Consider the following 22,446-nt stretch of genomic DNA (forward strand, 5'->3'; position numbering starts at 1 on the left):
CCTAAAGTTCACTGCCTTTTCGCGACCTTGTCTTTCTCTCACGAGCTCCGGTGACCTTTGACCTCCTTGTTATCTCGCTTGATTTAGGCCCGTGTCTGTTGAGACACTGTGTTCTTCGAGCTTGCTCACTATTCCTATTCTTTCGACTCATTTTTCTTTCTCTCAGGTACCTTTTCTATCCCCCTCATTCGCATTATATATCTCTCACTCCTCTTGTAATGGCCAACTTAGGGGATGTACCCATAAATGTAGCAAAGCCTGATGGTGGTGAATCCTCGTCATCAGCTGGGGTTGAAAACAAAAAATGTTAGACATTTTTCATGTTGATCTTTTAGAGGTTAATTAGCCCATCCACGACCCAAACGTGCTCAGTGATGGTTCCAAGTTTGGTTTAGATTTAATGGAGGATGGCAACGACCCTGACACATAGGATGTCATTGTTCATATCTTCTCCCTTGATCAAGCTTACTCAAATCTAGGTGTCGCCCTTGTTGCCTAAGAGGAGCATCGGGTCAGTTGTTCCATTCGATCCTTTGGGGCGGTGAATAGAAGGGGCCCAACCAGTACACAAATTAGGGATTACACTAATTTTTAAAGTCCTCTTGCTAAACATATGACATGATTTTTTCATGAAAACTAATATTTACCATGTAGAATATTTTCTAAATCATTTCTAAAATGGTTTTATTCCTCCTAATGTTAAAATGCACATCATGACTCAGATGATACCTACCAATATACAGAAACACTAAAGTATTCTAGTTTTGACATCATGCAAAATATCTAACGAAAAAGTGCACTCACTCAAATGCATTCCACACAGACATAAATTTAACATACATTTCATCTGCATTTCATGCTAATTTCATTATAATTCCTAATCAAGGATAAAGAAATATTGTTCACTTGGATCACCAAAATGAGCACACTGATTGCATCTTCAAATTCCACAACTAGAAAATTCGCTTTTAGTGACCGAATTAGAAACCAAAAAAGCTTTAAAATCGTTCACTAAAACGTTTAGCGACCGATTTAGAGACCAAAATTTAGAGACCGATTTTAGTGTTATTTTTCATAAAATAAAATTAAAAATTGTGATAACTGGAATCAAACTTATGACCTTTGTGTGTTTTAACAAGAACTTGCCACTACACCACTTAACATCTTTTGTTATATTTTATATTCAAACATATATACATATATTTTTATATAAACATATTATATGTTAAAATAATAAAATATATAAATATTTTAGTAAAAATTAAAAGCTGAAAAAAGAATTAAAATCTTTAAAAAAGAAAAGGAAATAGTAACATAATAAAGAGGATTAAAAATAAAAAAAGAAAATAAAAAATATTAGTGATCGAAATTTCGGTCTCTAATTTATATATATAAATTAAATTATATATAGAAATATTTTTTGTGACCGATTTAGTGACCTCTTAAAATTGACTCATGAATATTAAATTTTGGTATCTAATTCGGCCACTACAATGATCGAAATTTCGGTCACAAAAATTTGGTCTTTAAGCCGGTGGCTAATTTATTTTAGTGACCGATTTAGTAACCTCTTAAATTTTGCTCATAAATATCAAGTTTTGGTGGCTAATTCGGTCACTAAGTGATCGAATTTATTTTGTCACTAAATCAGTTACTAAAAGCGAATTTCAGTGGTGTTTCCTCCAAACTCACTTGTTCCTCTTTGCTCTCTATTTCCCTCTCTTTTCCACACTCTAATTTTCATTCTATATATATATATATATATATATATATATATATATATATATATATATATATATATATATATATATATATATATATATATATATATATATATATATATATATATATATATAATAAAGCCCTCAATAGTGTTTGGGGGGAATCACAAATAAACTCTGCAGAAAAAATGGCGTATACTTCCTCCAAAACCCCACTTCAAAGCTCTATTCAATGACCATTAGAGTTTTTCTAGGGATTAGGTTTTATGGAAAATGAAGGGTTACTTCTGATACCATATTACAAAAAGATTGAAAGGGAAACTTGACTGTTGCATTCATTCTTTATTGAGAGAAATCTTGAATACCAATAAAGTAGAACAAGCTGCAGATATATAACACCAATAAAGTTGAACAATTTGACAAACTAAAACAAACTTCATAACTATCAAAATAAAATTCCTCACATATTTAACAAACAAAAATTACTTGATGATCTATTTGTATTCCAATAATGTAAATAGTTACCTTAATACTTTTTTAAATAAATTTCTGTCCTAAGATTTATATCAATTTAGGGAGTTGTAGCCTAACTTTTAAGGCCCAAAAATATAAGAGCTTAAAATTTTAGGATTTTTCTTTGTAGATACTCTTATATGGGAAAATCTCTAGCGAAGACTTAAAAATACTCCTACTTTGGAAATGTATTTTCGAAGTAAATTTTTTTTCTAGATTTTCTCAGAATTCGAAAATGCATCTCCGAAAATATCAAATTGGGAGTGTTTTCGGAGATGCATTTCCGAAAACACCTTTCTCACATTTTTGAGTGTTTTCGGAGATACATCCCTGAAATATGCTTGTTTTTTTTTTCTTTTTCTAAACAACGTTTAGTCCCGTATTTTTAATTAAACGACAATGCTTGCAGTAAACAGTGCTTGATATAAATAAAATTTAACCCGAATAAAATAAGCGACATATTAGCATAAAATACTAATATTATATATACAACTAATAGTGGACGAAAGTGTACGTAAATGTCAAGATTTACAAGCAGAATACAATAAAGTCAAAGAAAAATAAACCGGAACCCCCTACTGAGTATGCCTAACCCTAACTCCATGGGACCTCCTCTGCCTCGTATATGCCGCCGCGCCGCCCGCGTCACCGGCCATCCTCTCTATGACGGCGACTGCCTCTGGACCGCCGTGCGCAATGATGCCTCGGTCCAATGCGTCCCGCCCAAGCATCTCTATCCGCTGAGATATCGGCAGGAGATCAGTGGCATGGTCATCCTCGGCCTACTAGTTCTCCAAGATCTCCTCATATGTTGGACTAGGAGCTCCGGGAACGTCGGGTGTCATCAGAGGATGTGACACCCGATAGAACCATGTCATGTATCCCTCTACACAATGTCACTCCTAGGTGGCCTGCATACGCCGATATTCCTCCGGGACCAAATGATGCGCCCAATCCTCAAATATAGCAGTGAGCTCCACTCGGGTAACTGTGTAGGGAGCATCCTCAAACGGTGACCTCAGTATCATTTGCACACGTCCAAACTGCCTCATGCACCGCTCCGGCAGATACCTCATCATGGTGTTGGCCCCTCATGCCAACCAGCCAGAGTATAACGCGATGCGGTAAATGGGACAACAACAGTGTAATCACTGAATGACGTCCAACGAATGTCATCGAGAGCTGTATGGTCGAGGTACCCGCGATATGGTCCCACTGCGTTGTTCCCCCTTTGGAGAACGTATCGGGCGGCCCTGGGCAAAGCGTCATCATGGATGCGGGGGAAATAGGAGATGATACAGCCCTGAAATACAAACACGATAATGTATTTGAAATAAATATGAATCATAAAGTAATGTGTAACAATTAAAAGGAAACATACCGTCAAGAGTATGGCAGATCCAATCAACTGCCTGGTCCTCCAGTTGGAGACTTCATTCAGCTTCTAGTATAGGTATATCAGAATAGATTACCCCCAGTTCCACTAGTGAATGGTAGTCAGGTCCATGAAATAGCGGAGAAAAGTCACGTCGACGTAGGTTGCACTCTTGTCCACAAAGAGTGCAGTGCCTACTAAGAACATGAACCAGCACCGTAGAGCGCAGGCACGATGATACTCCGTAAAAAGCTCGTCCTCCTTCTGCTCGGAATCGGCCGCCGCCACCAAGTGGTTCTCATACAGCTCTCTCAAGCTGGAGAACAGGATATGGGCCCCATTAGTCGTCCGACACTCAAAATCAGCCATGTGTGGGTCCATACCCAGATAGTTGACCAGCCACTCGATCGCCTTGACCCTCTGTATCAGGGAATGGTGCAGCAGTCTCCCTATGATCGGCAAGTGGAGTAGACTGTGAACATCGTGCAAGTGGAGTAGAAAGAAGACGTCTTCCTATGCCACCTCTCCACAAAAGCCCCCTGTATGCCATGGATGATAGTGGTACACCCGGTCATGCATAACCCACCGAGCCCAGAAGCAGTCACCACATCGTTAAACTACTGCGCCTCTGGTTTAAATAGATAAAAAATATTTCGCGCGTGGTTCACCATTTTTAGCGTCACCCTTTCTTGTTACAACAAAAACAAAAAAGATTGTTAATTAGAGCGTGAAGAAAATGTGAAAAAAAAGCTAAATAAAAAATAGTTAAATAATAAAGTCGGTTAAATTAAAAAAAATATCTCTCCGTTCCAGACACGTCGAGCGACGTGCTGGTAGTAGGAAATCAACACGAAAGTGTCCCTAAGACCCCCCCGGGAAGCCATCCTCCTCCTCCCCGTGCGGAGGGTCAGTATCAGGTATCTCCTCATCCTCCTGGTATCTCATCTCCACCTCCTTCTCCCGTACCTCCTCCTGCCGGGAAGAAGACGCTCGAGCCAGCCGACTCCTCGATCCAGATGAGGAACCAACCTCATCCATCTGGACGGGTACTCGTACTCTACCTCGTCCCTACATCGATGCCAGCTGCGCCGCTCGCTCGTGTCTAGCCGACGATGTTTGTGTCTCTCTGCCCTGTCTAAGTCGTGCGGGGTTGCCTGCCATTTTCCTAAAAAATTGAAATCCATAAGAATGCAAATCACTCAAGGAAATAAAAAAAAAACATTTTTGGGTAAATTTCGGAAGTGCATTTCCGAAACTGGTCAGGGAGGTGTTATTGGAAATGCACTTCCGAAACCCCCCAGCGACACCATTTTTGCAGAACTTGAAATCCTTGCCCTAATGCATCAAAATCAAATTTTTACTAATTTGTAACACCCTTAACATATCCAGTGACATATAATAACTTAAATGTACTACATTATACTAATTTCTAACACCCCTAATCTCAATTTCAATCCTAAATTGAAAGTTTTAAAAACTTACAGATTTGTGGTGTTGTTGGAGGTGCTTTAGAAGTGGTCTATGAGCCTTTGAATAGCAAATTTATGGTATTTGAAGTAGCCTTTGGTGCTTCTACAAATGCTTGAGTAGTAATTTGAAGGTTTGAAATATTTATGGTAAAATGGAAATGGGGGAGGCTGTTTTGTTTAAATAGCAAAACGCGCATTTTTCGGAAATGCATCTCCGAAATGTTGTTTTCGGAGATGTATTTCTGATATATTTTTTTAAGTGAAAAAAATGTGTTTTCGGAGAAGTATTTCCGAAAACACGTTTTTTTTACTTCGGAGATGCATTACCGTAATAAAGAGGCACTCTGGGAAATTCGCCATGGGTGACCAAAATGAGAAGGGGGTCTTTAAAAAAGTTCTCAAATTTTAAAAGAAATGAGCCCAAAATAAATAGGTCTCTTAAGCTAAAGACTCCTAAAATTCAAGTACCTTGAGGCCCCCAACTTTTCTACATGTTATTTCTAATTTTAAAAATATTTTTATAAAATTATATTATTTGGAAAACAAGAATTTTTATTTTCTAAAAAAAATCGGTTTTTTATTTATTTTAGGAACAATTGACTTTTTTTTTTATTTTGGGTAAAATTGTTTTTTTTTTAATTTTGGAAAAAAATCGATTTATTTTTATTTTTGGCAAAAATTGACATTTTTTTATTTTAAGAAAAAACAATTTTTAATATTTTCGAAAAATGACTTTTTTCATTTTCGAAAAAAATTGACTATTTGTTATTTTTGAAAAAAAACGACTTTTTTTATTTTTGGAAAAATCACTTTTTTTTATTGAAAACTACTGGATTTTAAGCCACATTAGACAACATAATAACACATGTTAGACAAATTATACTATGAAAATTTTAATTAACACAAAATGAAGTTGGTTTCTATCAAAATTCAAAATATATATTTGGTTTAATTAAACAAAATTACCAACATTTAGATATATTCCCAACTCTTTTATAGAAAAAAATATTATATTGTTTGAAAGATCTAAATCTATTAATTATACTATACTACACATTGTGACAATCATTGTCATTGTGCTATGATTAGGTTTCCAGCTAACGGGGATATAACTCTGTATTTGAAATTTCGTTGATTGATTCTTGAGCTGAACTAATATCTTGAAAGTTTTGAACATCCATATGAAATGCAGGTTCTGAAGGAATATGGAGAGTGACAGAAGGACTGTTAAGCATTACTACAACAGAATTCATTGTTGGTCTGCTTGCTACATTCTCTTGAACACAAAGTAATCCAATATGGATGCATCTCATTATTTCATTTTGTGAATCATTATGTAATGTGGGATCTATAGTATTTGATATCGTCCCGTCCCTCCAATTTCTCCATGCCTACACAAATTTTCCCAAATACAAATTTCATACTAAGTTAGACATAATTTTGTTCCAAACAAATTTAAACTAGCACAAAATATTCTAATTCCATGCTTATAATGACTTCGAAAATATGATGAAATAAAAAGTATGACTTACAAAGCTTGAGAGGTACTCTATACTTTCTCCATCACGAACACCACTATTTTTCATACCGCTTACAATTTCAAGAACCAATATACCAAAACTGAAGACATCCGACTTCACTGAAAATTCTCCATGCATTGCATATTCAGGTGCCATATATCCACTGCATAACAATATAGATATATAAACTCAACTAAATTAATTTTTTCACAATCACACATGTTCAATTTTATACCAATTTTCATTTATAAGCATAATAAAATACTATCAATAATAACTTATATTTATTTTGAATACTTACTAGGTTCCCACAATTCTTCTTGTGTTTTCCTGAGTTTGGTCTACACCAAAAAGTCTGGCCATGCCAAAATCAGCTATCTTAGGATTCATATCTTCATCTAAGAGAATGTTACTTGCTTTGAGATCACGGTGAATAATACGTAGTCGAGAATCTTCATGGAGATAAAGAATTCCTCGAGCAATACCTAAAATGATTTTGTAACGCATTCCCCAATACAATTGTTCTCTCTTAGCTTGATCTGCAAATAACATACCCAACCATTTTAAATCTTGTTCCAATGTAATTACTAATTAAAGTATTCACCCACAACTAAAGTAAGACATATTATCCACTTCGATGAACATTAAATTAAAACCTACCAAAAATGAAGTAATCGAGACTTTTGTTATGAACAAACTCATATACAAGTAACCTTTCTACTCCTTCTAGACAAAAGCCGAGTAGTCTAACTAAATTACGGTGTTGAAGTCTAGCCACTAAAAGCACCTCATTTTTAAACTCCAAATCACCCTGTCCAGAATCTCTTGATAACCTTTTGACAGCTATCTCTTGTCCATTGGAAAGCTGACCCTAAAAATTTAAATTTTCATAATGATAAGTTTTCAAATCAAGTTTTATAATATATTATTTTAATTAATGACTTGGTATTTAATTGTGTTATTTTACCTTGTAAACAACCCCGAATCCTCCTTCTCCGAGTTTATTAGAAACAATGAAGTCATTTGTAGCATTGAATTGCAGTGACTCAAATATTTCAATTTTGTCGTCTTGATCTTCTTCTTGAATTTCTATAAAAAAAGTGGTTTAAAAGAAATTATCATATGTGATAGAAAATTAATACATTTTCTATAAGAATTTTCGTTACTGCATAGATAATTAAGTACTTCAACCCTAACACACATAAAAATGTATAAGCTTTTTTTTTAATGAGAAAATAATATATCACACAATAAGTGAAATACAAGGGGAAGTTCTACTAATTATAACATAAAACATGGCCAATAAGGGAAATCCAAACAAAAAAGCACAAAGAAAAACAAAACAAATAAAAAGAAAAAGAGCAACACAAATAACAATACTAAAACAATATAAAGAAAAAGTTTAGAGAACAATACTAAAGTAATACGTAGAAAAACCACCTTACACCAAACTAATAGACCAAATACTAAAGCCTACAAAATAAGGCTCTTAAAAATAATAAGAAGCTGAGAGACTAGCCTGTCTAAGATCCTAGGCTGAGAAAGTTAGAGTTTCTTTGGGCGAGTACAAAATAAAGAAATCTCGTCCAAGAGGCGCGACCGAAGTCTAGCCTAAGAGATTTAATTCTAAGTTTTTTTTGAGGGCTTGATAGAAGTCTCGTCTGAGAGGTTCAACGCCTCACCTGAGGAACGTACGGTCTCATCAGTCAGGATTCATATAACTTGGCCTTTTCTCGGGCGAGACCAAACATAGAAATCTCTCCCAAGAGGCACACTTGAAATCTAACATATATAAGAGACATGATTCTAAGTCTTGTCTGAGGGCTTGATAGAAATCCCGCCTGAGAGGTCCAACACCCTACTTGAGCGACTTATAGTCTCATCAGTCAGGCTCCATATAACTTCGTCTAAGGGACTTGTAGATCTCATCAGCCAAGCAATATAATCTCTCATAAAATTCCAAAGCCTAATCGACATGGATCATCATAAAACTTAGGGTCTTATGATACTCCCTAGTTCCATGGCCTAAAAACACTTTGTCTTCTATCAAAGCCCTCGTGCTTGAGAGATTGTGTAGTGTCATATTTGCAAAAGATCTAGTAAGGGCGGGAACTATGTCGCCCCCTCAAAGGCAAACTATCATAAGTCGCATTCAGGTCTCTCCCCAGTGCTTTCCTTTCGCCCAGTCATAGAAAACATATGATAAGATGTTGCTTGGACAAAGAGAATTCCTAATCTATAGTTGGTCCACTCATGATTACCACTTCATCCATCTCTAATCACAAATCTAAATCTAACTACCACTGTAGCCACCACCATTCACCACTCTAACCATCGTTCTCACCAGTATTACAACCTCACTTTCATTCTAATCACAAATCTGACCATTGTAAACTACCATGGAAAATCACCCCTCTAATTATTATCAATGGTAACTAGAGGTGTCAATTTAAGGGGCCAAAGAATTTGAGCCCTAGCCCACTTAATGAGGGGGCCTAAAAATATCTAAAACTAATGAGCCCCTAAACATATAGGCCCCAAAAATATAAGGCCCTAAAATTTAGAAGGAGGGCTTGGGCCCCAAATAAAAATTTAATAAATTTTTTTTGAAAAAAATAATTTCGAAAAATAATATTTTCAAAATAAAAAAATGAATAAAAAATATCTGAAAAATAACTTTTTTTACACATTATATGGATTACTTTTATTCATATAAATCATCTCTTTATATAGAGATACTCTATATATTTAGGTCAATTAGTGCATTATAAATAAATTACTTCTATTCTTATATATTTTCTTTTATTTTCTATAGTATAATAAAATTCATGGACATAGAGCTTTTCTAGAAACACTTAAATGTCCCAACAACTTCTCATACATTTTCTAAACTAAATGTACGAAAAAATAAATATGAAAAAGCATGAATATGAGCATATATAAAATTCTAAATTTTTATTATTACTTAAGATTAAGATATATATATATATATATATATATATATATATATATATATATATATATATATATATATATATATATATATATATATACACCAACTGCATTAAGAATGAAGGCATAACATCTTTTTATATATTATAGTTACATCAGCAAAAGCTTTATTGATAAATCATCTATTTTGAATTTATCAGAGGTGGAGTTTCTTTGTGTGGGGTGCAGTTTTCGCAATGAAAAACGGAGGAAATTGTGAAAAGTTACTGCAAAAGTGAAAATTTTAAAACAGAATAAGGCCCCTTCAGTTGGGCCCAAAAATAACACATTAACTAAGGGGCCTAAAATTATGGGACCTAAAAGATTTCTCATTAGCGAGGGGCTTAATAAAGTTGGGCTTTAGTGGGGCCAAAAAATAAGAGCTTTAAAAAATTGGACTTATTTGACAGTGGTAACTACTCTAACTAATTCTAACTACCACAAACTATCACTTTAACCAAAGTCATCTACCACACTGAACACCCACACTGAACACCGCTCATCACTACTTCCACACATATTTGGCAAAATCATCATTTTTAATCTCTATTATTAAAATTATTATTAAATAAATGCAATTTATATTTACAATATTTTAATTATTTTGTAAGTCTAATGTTAATTTTTTAGATTAAAATTAATCTATGATGAATATTTAAGTTTGATTTTAATTTAAAAATATCTCATTACACAAAATTAAAACTACCTTTAAGTTTCAAACTAAAAAAGTCCAAGTTTCACAGTTTAAAAGGTCCAAGTTTCACACTCATAGCCAAAATTGAAGATATAACGTATATTCGTGTTTCAAAAGTAACTCACCTTCAAACCTTTTCTTTGACTTCCTTCTTTTAAAATAGACGCATAGAAAAATGAAGACCAAAGCAACAATAGCAACTGGGACCGCCACAACAATGCCAATTGTACTACTCTTATTACTTTTTCCTGCACAAACCAAATCTCTCAGTTTGAAATAATAATATATTAATAAGTTCATAATTCTTGTAACAAGGTTTAGTGTAATTACCTGTGGTGTTGGGTGGAGGAGACAGTGCTGACGGTGGCGGCGGCGATGATGATGATGCTGTAGGACTAGTATCATAAAATTCATAAGATGTTTCAAATCTCATATTACAACTAGGCCTAACAACTCTTCCACCAATCTTACCCTTACAACAACTTGGAATTTGTTGAAGACTCTCAACCAAACATGAATTGCACTTAGTTTCAGACAAATCAGGTGTACACTGAACCAAACCATATATAGTCTCGACCGAAGGACCAGGTAAACTATCAGCAGCATATTTCATCCTAGAATCACCTTTCACTGCTTTACTTGTTAAATTATTCAACAAAGTTGTAACATCTTCATTAGACAAATTAACATCAACTGAATCATTTTCGTTATTTGAATGAAACGTAGGAACATCTTCCATGATACCAAATATTAATCGGTCGGAGTAACGCAACATACATCTTTCGTTTTGAGACCAAAAAATTGCTTCTCTTTGATTTGGACAAACGCTTGTGAGATTGTCTCTTGAGCCGCTGAGGCAACTGCGACAGTCATTCGTCAAAAGATCCCCTCGACAGAGTCCAATTGAATAGACTCTGTCGTTGTTTTCGCCAAATGAAAAATTGTAGAAACCGTAGTTGATATCTGTGTTGGAAGTGAGAGTGGTTAAGAGTGTGTTGAGGTTCTTGTGATAGGTGCTATTGGCTGTGTAGTTAGCTTTGTTGTTGCTTTGATCACAAAAGTAGTGGTAATTGTTTATTTCGTCGTATACAGCTTTGGTTTGATATGTGAAAGTTATGATTAGGAGGATTTGGAGAGAGAAAAGTAAGGAAGAAATAGGCATAACCATGTTGGTTGTGTTTGTGTTCTATTAGGACAGGAATTGAAGCTGTTGTTTATTATGATGAAAGTAATGAAAATTGAAAACTTAGCAATATGAATCGGGCTTTATGTGGTAGATGTATGAAAAGTCATATCTGCAATTATTAAATTTTGAACAACTACTCCTCTTACTTTTCAGCTCTTACCTTTCAACTCTTATTAGTGGTTTTTATTGAACCATGCAAATCATGTATATCTAGAGCACGATGATAACATTAGCATCTAACTTGAAAATCAGTTAGAATGCTATTAATTGGTTGTTAGAATTATTTATACACTAATATTAGGATAAGGTTATCTAGCTAGTGTGGCTGTAGTGAGTTTAGTTAATAGTTAGTTACAACCGATTACATTGTGGTGTAACTAACCTTGTAATCAGCTCTAGCATATATACTGAGCTGTGTACTAAGTTCAATTTCAATGAAATAAATCACAGTGCTAATTCTCTTGCTTTTACTCTTCCACTTCACTGAGTGAAGAATGGTTTGTGAAACTCTCTCCTCTAACATGGTATCAGCGGTTCCGATCGCCTTCGCTTCCGTCACTTTCACATTGTGATTCCGTCTCATTCACCTTGCGCCTTCAATCTCTCTAACCCTTGCTGAATCAACTTCACTGCGCTCCCATGGCATCTGAACACCCTGAATCGGTGACGCAAAGTCAAGATTTCTCATCAACGTTCACTGCGATGAAATCAAATACCTTTGGTCCCAAACTCTCTGTCAAGCTGCAAGAAAACAACTATCTCCTATGGAATCAACAAGTAGAAGGTGTGATTCTTGCACAGAAGATGCACAAACTCGTCGTCAATCCGCAGATTCCTTAGAAGTACAAGACAACGCAAGATCGTCTCTCAGGTGAGATCTCTGATGAATATGAATCTTGGTTAGCTCAGGATCAACGGTGTTTATCTGGCTTCTTTCTACAATTTCTGAGTCTGTGCTACCTCGTGTTCTTGCGTGCAAGCATGCGTTTGAGGTCTGGGATAAGATTCACCAACTCTTTAACGCTCAAATGAAAGCAAGGGTTCGCCAGCTACGTGTGGAACTAAAATCCACAAAGAAAGGCAATAGGTCAATCACCGAATTCGTTCTCCGAATCAAAGCTATTGCAAATTCTCTCCTAGCTGTTGGAGACTCTATTACTGAACAAGATCAAATTGATGCCATTCTCGAAGGACTTCCAGAGGAATTCAATCCCTTCGTGATGCAAATGTATGGTTGTCCTGTGCCACCCACACTGTGCGATGTTGAGGCTCTTCTCTATGTACAGGAGGCCCAATTAGACAAATTTCGCCAAGAACTCGCAGCTTCAACAATTGCAGCAAATGTTGCTCACACCAGTCTTGAAGAATCTGGCTCCAGAGGAGCATACTCAGGTGGTCGTGGCCGTGGTAACAGGTTCACTCGAGGACGAGGTCGTGGCCGTGGAAGATCCACATCTGCTAATCGACCAACTTGCCAACTTTGTGGCAAATATGGACATTCTGTAGCCACCTGCTGGCACAGATTTGATGAGAACTACATGCCTCCAGAAAATAACAACAATCAGTCCAACAATGCTTCTAAACAGGACACTAGCACAGAATCTGCAAAGAGCTCTCAAGCTATGGCTATGATGGCTACCACTTAGGAGTACTCTCTTCCTTCAGAGATTGAATCACAAACCTGGTTTGCTGACTCAGGTGCCTCTAATCACTTGAATCCTTTTGCACATCTTTTACACACAAAGCACAAGTATAGTGGCCCTAACAAAGTCTGTGTTGGTAATGGCCAAACCCTTAATATTCAATCTGTTGGGTCTATTCACATTAACTCTCATAGTAGATCTGGTCATAATTTATAACTCGTAGATGTGCTTCATGATCCTTCAATCACTAAAAACTTGTTGTCTGTCTCTAAACTGTCTAGTGATAGCAATGTCATGTTTCAGTTTTTCCCTAACAAGTGCTATATTATCTCTCAGGCTTCTAAATAAGTGATTGTTGAAGGAGCCCTGGATGAGTGTGGTTTGTATTGCTTTCCTCAATTGTCTCTGGATCTTACAAGTGCTTCCAAAGCTGATCACAATCACAATCACACCTTGGGAATTCACAGTTAGGTTGCTTCCAATATTTCTCTTCACAAGCCTGCTCTTATTAGTACTACTTGTAATAGTGCCACACTTTGGCATCACAGATTAGGTCACACAAATTAAAATTCTGTTGCTCATGTTTTGAAACTTTGTAATATTCCTAATGCTAATAAACAACATCCTGATTCTTGTACTTCTTGCCATCTGGGCAAAGCCCAGAGACTTTATGCACCTTTAACTAGTATAGTTTATAAAAGTCCCTTTGATTTGATTTATACTGACCTATGGGGCCCTTCCCCTAATCCCTCTAGTTCTGGCTATAGGTACTATATTGCTTTTGTAGTTGGGCATTCCAAGTACACATGGCTGTACTTTCTTAAATAGAAATTTGAAGCTCTAGCAGCCTTTAAACTGTTTTTTACTTTTGTTCATACTCAGTTTGGGACAGTTATCAAATCAGTTCAATCTGATTTTGGGGGTGAATTTCGATCCTTTACCACATATCTAGCAGAACTTGGTATTACACATAGGCTTACATGCCCTCACACATCTCATCAAAATGGAAGTGTTGAAAGAAAACATAGGCAGATTGTTGAAATGGGTCTCACCCTTCTAGCTCATGCATCTTTGCCTATAGAGTACTGGGATCATAGTTTTTCCACCTCTGTATATCTAATCAACAGGCTCCCTACTACTGCTCTTCCCAAAGCTATATCTCCCTTCTATGCCTTGTATGCTAAGCAACCAGACTTTAAGTCTATAAGGGTATTTGGTTGTTCTTGTTTTCCTATTTTAAGGCCCTTTAATAAACATAAACTCCAAATGAGAAGCCAAAAATGTATATATCTTGGAGTGTCTCTTCAACATAAGGGCTACAAGTGTCTAAGCAAGGAGGGTAGAATTTATATCTCTAAAGATGTGAAATTTAATGAGTTCCATTTTCCTTATCCTACTATGTTTCCAACTCATGAGGCTGTGACTACTTCACCAGATTTAGGTATCTTGCCTTTTCCTTCATCTGCCAGGACAAGCCTGTTCCCATCTATTGGTGTCACTTCATCTGGTCAGTCTAGTGAATTACCTCCAAACACAGAGGTACCAATTGCAACCAGCATGGCTTCCCCTGCTATTAATTCTGGTCCCACAAGTCAGTCAACTCCTCTCATAACTCCCTCTGCACAGTTACCTTTGAATAATAATGTGCATCTTGTACCTAATGCTCAGATTCCCATTAGCACCACCAGTCAAAACTCAACTGTGTCACATTATCCTGAGGATAATGCTCAGCATGTCACAATAGAGGATATCCCTCACCCTTCACCCAATTATCCTGAGGATAACAATATCTCTCACTCTGCTATCCCTTCACCTATAAATCAATGTAACTCTCAAGACACCAATATGAATTCTAACTCAACTGGGTCTATTACTTCCTTAATGTCTCCCTCTATTCATTCATCTCACTCACCCATCATTACTCCCATCAATAACCATCTCATGCTCACAAGAGCTAAAACAGGGAATTCCAAACCCAAAGCCTTCCTTGCTCACTCTGAAACTGAAGCAACCAGTGTCAAGCAAGCATTATCCTCCTCAGCATGGACACAGGCCATGAAGGCTGAGTTTGGTGCTCTCCTGGCCAACAAAACCTGGACTCTGACTAGTCTTCCTGCAGACAGAAAAGATGTGGGCTGTAGGTGGGTCTTCAAAGTGAAATATAATTCTGATGGCAGCCTTCTTAAGCACAAGGCCGGACTGGTAGCCAAAGGCTTCCACCAGGAGCAAGGTTTTGACTACACAGAAACATTTTCCCCATTTGTCAAACCCATTACTATTAGGGTGATACTCACTTTAGCTATCTCTTACAAGTGGGACATACAACAAATTGACATCAATAATGCCTTTCTTAATGGCACACTCAGTGATGAGGTTTACATAACACAACCTCGTGGATTTGAAAGTAAGGATAAGACTCTTGTGTGTAGACTGAACAAAGCTATCTATTGCCTCAAACAAGCCCCAAGGGCTTGGTATGAGAAACTAACTCAAGCTCTCATTCATTTTGGGTTTGCATCTTCTAAATGTGATCATTCTCTCTTTGTCTACTGCAAGCACGGACTGACCATGTATGCTTTAGTTTATGTTGATGACATACTAATCACTGGCTCTAAATCTTCTTTAGTTCATGATCTGATCAACAAGTTGCATCATAAGTTTGCTCTGAAAAAGCTTGGCAGGCCCAGCTATTTCTTAGGGATTGAAGTCAGCTTCTGCACAGATGGATCCCTTCTTCTAACTCAGTCAAAGTATATCAAGGATCTTCTTGCCAGATCCAAGATGTCAAATGCCAATGGGGTTCCTACACCAATGCTCAGCACCTACAAGTTAAGTAAACATGGCTCTTCACCCTTTTCTGATGCTTCCTTATATAGATCCACTATTGGTGCTTTACAGTATGTGACTTTAACTAGGCCAGATATAGCATTCAGTGTGAATAAATGTTGTCAATTCATGGCTTCACCCTTGGAATCCCACTGGTCTGTAGTTAGGAGACTCTTAAGATACCTTAGTGGTACTAACAGTCATGGTCTCACCTTGTCTCCATCTGCCTCTGCACCAAAGTTCTCCCTTCGTGCCTACAGTGATTCAGATTGGGCGAGTGATCCGGATGATAGAAGGTCTACTTCTGGAACCTGTCTTTATTTTGGTCCTAATCTTGTATCATGGAGCTCTAAGAAGCAGTCACTAGTTGCTCGCTCCAGCACTGAAGCTGAACAGGGCCCTTGCTCATTCTACTGCAGAAATTCTTTGGTTAGAATCCCTTCTATCTGAATTAAATGTCTCTTTTCATACTCCTACACTCCTTTGTGACAATTTAAGTGCTGCTCTGTTATCTCACAATCCGGTTCTACATGCTCGCACCAAGCATATTGAACTTGATATACATTTTGTTCGTGAAAGGGTTGTGTCCAAACGTCTTGCCATCCAGCACGTCCAAACGTCTTGTTCTTCATACATGAAAGTATTCTTCTTCTTCTTCTTCTTCTTCTTCTTCTTCTTCTTCTTCTTCTTTTTCTTCTTCTTCTTCTTCTTCTTCTTCTTCTTCTTCTTCTTCTTCTTCTTCTTCCTTATTCTCTCATTTTCTTGTAGTTTGAAGTTATGTTTCACATGATTTTCATATGATTTTTCTTTTCTTCATTGTCATTAGCTTTGTTGTTGTTCATAAATGTAGATAAATGTTTGTTGACATGATTTTCATATTATTTACTTCGGTTTCACATGTTTTGTTGTTTCTTGTTGTTGCTGACAAACCATTTCTTCAGATACGTCTTCACCACCTTAACAAAGCGCATGCATGACTATCGTACATATGGTTTGCGTAGCTATGAAAAAAAATAAGAAATATGAATTTATATTGTGGAAACTTCATCCACCTTATATTTCTTTTTCAAAGCTTCACAAATTAGATGAACTTCATAATTTGTTATAGTTCCACGATTATTTTCAATAAAATGTGCATTCTTGAAACAATTTATTATATGCCGTTAGTGTTTTGTTTCTAAAATATACTCCCCCGTCTAATAATAGGTGTCCTCTTTGAAATTTTCACACTTTTTAAGAAAATGATTAATTATGTTAATTTCAATGATAAAATGAATCTCATTTACTAAAAAACCTTATTAATAATAGGTAGAGGAGTACTTAAATGAATTAAAATACAATAAATAAAGGTAAGTTACGGAGGAAATATATTTTATTTATTTATTTTGTTGCATGTATTTATTGTGTTAAATGGTTAACATTCTTAATCAATTGAGATAGTGTAATCCGTTCAATTAGCGTTGTAATGGATTTTCTGGTGCAGTTTATGATCTATAGGCTGCTGCTGTGAATTTATTTCTTCTATCTCATGCTAGAGTTTATTTATTTAATATATCACCCTTTGCTTTTCAAAAAGAAAAATTGTCAATCATACACTTCAGCGTAGATTTTCACTAATCAGATATATTATTGCAATATTTAATTTAATTCTAAATGTGGAGTTTAGGTTGTTAATCAAATCAAATAAAACATAATGGAAGATACTAAAAAGAAAATCAATCAAAGAAAGATCGCATGAAGTTAAGATTTGTGTGTTAGAATTAGAGGTGTCAGTTTAAGGGGTCAATTAATTTGAGCTCAGTCCCATAATGAAGGGGCCTAAAAAAATCAATGAATAGTAGGCCCTCAAATACATAGGCCCAAAGTTAAAAGGCCCTAACATTTAAAAGAGGGCCATAAGGCCCCAAATAAAATAATTAAAAATTGAAAAATAATAACTTTTAAATTAAAAATAAAAAAAAATATATTCAAAATTATAAAAATTATATTAAAAATTAAAAAATAATAAAATTATTAAAAAAAGTAAAAGAAAAATATAATAAAAAGTATTAAATAATTCAATTATGTGACTTATATATATATATATATATATATATATATATATATATATATATATATATATATATATATATATATATATATATATATATATATATATATATATATATATATATATATATATAGCTTAAATACACTTTTCATCCCTGTAAGTTAGCGTGTTTTTTATTTTCATCCCTGTAAGTTATTTTTTTGGGTTTTAGTCCTTATATTTCAATTTCGTGTTCGTTTTAGTCCCTAAAATCAAAATTCGTAGGAAATTTCACAAGAAAATCCGCAGGTAACCTGCAGATTTTCCTACGGAATTTGCCTTTAGGGACTAAACCTCAAGCAAAAAGTAAGATATAGGGACTAAAACCCAAAAAAATAACTTACAGGGACGAAAATCAAAAACACGCTAACTTACAGGGACGAAAAGTGTATTTAAGCCTATATATATATATATATATATATATATATATATATATATATATATATATATATATATATATATATATATATATATATATATATATGGGATAGGATCAAATGACACCAAGGTGTCAAAGTTTAATTTGACACCAAATCTCAACCGTCAAAATAATTGATCAAACGGTGATAGTAAATATAATAAAATAATAATTAAAAAAATATTTAGCATATTTTTCTCCTAAAAAATAGGCTATTTAGTATCATCGTTTGATCAATTATTTTAACGGTTGAGATTTGGTGTCAAATTAAACTTTGACACCTTGGTGTCATTTGATCCTATCCCTATATATATATATATATATATATATATATATATATATATATATATATATATATATATATATATATATATATATATATATATATATATATATATATATATACTTTTAGACTTTATATTCTTTCTTCAAACAAAAGCAATAATATTATACATCTCATACCTGAGTAAGACTTTATATTCTTTCTTCAAACTCAAGCAATAATATTATGCATCTCAATTTAGAAAAAATACTATGTGAACATATGTTTTCAAAAAGAAAAAATATCATATTCTTCACTTACAGCTAGAGGTGTCAATTTAAAAGGCTAGGACCTAATATTTAAGGCCCTAAAATATAAAGGGCCTAAATTTTTAAATGTAAATGAGCCCCAAATTGAATAGGGCCTAAAAATAAAGGCCCCTAAATATTTAGTAAGGCCTCAAGGCAACCTTTTTCATAAAATATTTTTCACCAAAAAGTAACTTTTTAATTTTTCACTAAAAAATATTTTTTTTTATTTTTAATAAATAAATTATTTATTTATTTATTTTTTAAAACCGATTTTTTTTTATTTTCACACTTTAAATTTTCTATATTTTCGAAAAAAATCGTTTTTTTTACAAGAAAGTCGACTTGTATTTTCGTAAAAAAATCGAGATTTTGCCGAAAAAGTCATCTTTTGTATTTTTGACAAAAAATCGATTTCTTTTCAGAAAAAGTCGATTTTTTATATTTTCAAAAAAATCGGTTTTTTTTCGGAAAAATCGATTTTTTAAATTTTCGAAAAAAAAACGTTTTTTTTGTCGGAAAATCGACTTCTTATATTTTCGAAAAAAAACGTTTTTTGTCGGAAAGTCGACTTCTTATATTTTCGACAAAAAATGTTTTTTTCCGAAAAAGTAGACTTTTTATATTTTTGACAAAAAACGATTTTTTTCGAAAAAGTCAACTTTTTATATTTTCGATAAAAATTCAGTTTTTTTAAAAATAAACCAACTTTTTATATTTTTTGTAAAAAAATCGGGATTTTGCCGAAAAAGTCAACTTTTGTATTTTTGACGAAAAAGTCGTTTTTTTTATTTTCAAAAAAAATCAGTTTTTTCGGAAAAATCGATTTTTTAAATTTTCATAAAAAAATGTTTTTTTGTCAGAAATCGACTTCTTGTATTTTTGACAAAAATCGATTTTTTCCGAAAAAGTCTACTTTTTATATTTTCGATAAAAATCGGTTTTTTCCAGAAAAAAGCCAACATTTTATGTTTTTGATTAAAAAATTTTTTTCCAGAAAAGTCGAGTTTTTACAGTTTCGGAAAAAATTGATTTTTTCCGGAAAAGTCAACTTTTTCTTTTTTGAAAAAAATAGATTTTTCGATTAAAAAATCGATTTTTTTTCCGGGAAAAGTCGACTTTTTTATTTTTGAAAATAAAACGGTTATTTTTTTTAGAAAAAGTCAATTTTTATGTTTTCGACAAAAAATCCATTTTTTTCCCAAAAATATCTATTTTAAACTATTTAGTTTCAAACAAATTATAATTTGGGGCCCTTACTTAGACCCCATAAAAAATAAAAATATAAGGGGGCTTTGAAATATAGGGCCAAAGAATTATTTATATTGTAAAGGGTCTAAAAAAGAAGGGCCTTATAGGGGCCTATTTGTTAGGGCTTTATATTTCTGGGCTTTTTTGACCCCTCTACTTACTGCCAGACCATTACACTCCATAAACATATCACTGAAAGATATTTGTCAATATTCCTGACATTTGACATTCGAAATTGAAAAAAAAAAATACAAACATAAACCAAAAATTTCATAAACAAAGACACTAATCCAACCAAAAAGACATGAAAAGATCAATTCAACAAACACAATAAAGTATATGGCACTAAAACTTGTTCTCCACATCAATCTTGCAATCCAAATGTATGTTGAGTCGTTGTCACCTCAATATTGCTTTCATCGTTAGTGTTGATATCTTCCTCATCTTAAAAACACAATAAACCATACTTAGATACAGATGCAACAAAACAGTGACATGAGTATATCATAAATATGAACAAATAAAAATTAATAAAATACAAAGTATTATTACCATTCATATCTTCAGAAAATCCATGCAACCAGCTTCGAGTACAAATTAACATTTGGATGTGTTCTGGAAGAGTAGAACTTCTGTATTTGGTAAGAACACGTCCACCGATACTAAAAGAAGACTCGGATGCTACGGTCGTGATAGGTATGCTTAGCACATCACGTGCCATTATGGAGAGTATCAGAAACTTTTTCTCATTTAACTTCCAATAAAGAAGTACATCAAAAAATTTAGAGTGTTCTTCATCGAGCTCCATTAATTCATCGTCAAAGTATATATCTAGTTCACTTTTGCCAGGGACAAACCTACTCTCAATTGAGTTCCATGTTTTAAAATCCAGCGAGATATATATAACAATCAATATATGGAATAATTTAGAAATATCATGAGTGTGAAAATTTAGTGGTCAAATCTCCTAGAGAGGAAACAATCATGTCTAATTCACACATGTATTTTGGCATGCAGATGAAAAACACATTTATTTGTGCAGCAGAAATCCAACATCATGATAATCCAACAAGCAAATGTAACCAAACTAACAATTCTACATCCAAATGATACCTATTTAACTCTAAACTAGATTAACATGTATACTACTTTTATTATTATATCTAAGAATATGAGTAGAGAGCATTTCAGCAGTTTTACACTAAAAAGAGCATATTTTTTTCTCCTGAACATATTGCAGTTTTACACTAAAAAGTACAAATGATATCAATTTGCTTATGAAGAGGAGCTTAACCAACACATACAAAAAAGCACATGAGGACAATAATATGTTGTAATTTTTTGTTGTCTTATCCTTTACCATGTTGCCAAAACAGGAAAAAGAGTAGTTGTCGACTCATAATAGTAGTTAGCTAATGAAATATGCAATCCAATTTGGTACTAATGAAATAAGCAATCAATTAGACAATTGTTTGCTTCTTCCTCACAGCAGTATAGTTTAGACAAATTGAAGCTTCTCCTACTTAAGATCAAATATCCAAAACTTATATTCTAGTAATTAAACAAATCTCTTATGGTTTGTTTTAGGTCCTTTTCAAAGGGATATCTAGTTTCATGTACATTTCCTATCTTCAGAGAACTTGTTTGATATGAGAAAACAATTCTTAACATCTTTCTTACACTACAGTCACTTCACAATTCCTCATGAATATTGAATAAAACAATTACTAACCAAACCATACAGACAGTGAAGCACTAGAACTAGAAGGATTGCATAGAACTATTGCATTTCTATGCAATCCAAATCAATACAAGCTCAGCATAGTTCTGAGCTAGCATTAAAAATTTAGAAGACTAGTACCATCAGTAAAAGACCAGCTGAACATGGTAATTTAACCGATAGATTTATGCTAACTTAGAACTCACACTCCGTCACAAGAGATTGACATTTGAGATATTTAAGTTATTCAAATGTCATACATGATTTTTAATTCACACTATTAATATTTATGATGTTTAGATTATTGTTGTGTGTAGTGTTTTTATTTGCTTAATTACAGGGTAATTTATTTTAAAATCATAAATCATTACTAACAATAGGTGTAATATTTGAAGCTATAATAATTTAAATTTTGTAAATTATTTATTACCACAATTTTTTTGGTGAATTGCTATCATAA

At 33.9% G+C, this 22,446-nt stretch overlaps 1 protein-coding gene across 1 annotated transcript; it reads right to left on the reverse strand.

Annotated features, from left to right (window-relative positions):
- Positions 1-6,007: 6,007 nt before the first annotated feature.
- LOC131596558 (cysteine-rich receptor-like protein kinase 44) lies at positions 6,008-11,704 on the reverse strand. Its single transcript, XM_058869242.1, has 7 exons — positions 10,614-11,704; positions 10,409-10,531; positions 7,566-7,687; positions 7,259-7,469; positions 6,900-7,137; positions 6,611-6,761; positions 6,008-6,469 (listed from the first exon to the last, which is right to left on the reverse strand). Exons 1-7 carry the CDS (start codon positions 11,449-11,451, stop codon positions 6,176-6,178), a joined length of 1,977 nt encoding a protein of 658 aa, XP_058725225.1. The 5' UTR covers positions 11,452-11,704; the 3' UTR covers positions 6,008-6,175.
- Positions 11,705-22,446: the final 10,742 nt, after the last annotated feature.

The sequence above is a fragment of the Vicia villosa genome, linkage group LG4, assembly GCF_029867415.1.
Source record: "Vicia villosa cultivar HV-30 ecotype Madison, WI linkage group LG4, Vvil1.0, whole genome shotgun sequence".
NCBI classification, from domain to species: Eukaryota; Viridiplantae; Streptophyta; class Magnoliopsida; order Fabales; family Fabaceae; genus Vicia; species Vicia villosa.

Bases quoted from the DNA above. Each gene is read 5' to 3' on its own strand.
- LOC131596558 (XM_058869242.1), bottom strand. From the start codon at position 11,451: ATGGTTATGCCTATTTCTTCCTTACTTTTCTCTCTCCAAATCCTCCTA. The intron at 7,138-7,258 runs GTAGGTTTTAAT...TGTTATTTGCAG, and splicing joins TCTCGATTACTTCATTTTTG to ATCAAGCTAAGAGAGAACAA. The intron at 6,470-6,610 runs GTAAGTCATACT...AAATTTGTGTAG, and splicing joins TAGAGTACCTCTCAAGCTTT to GCATGGAGAAATTGGAGGGA.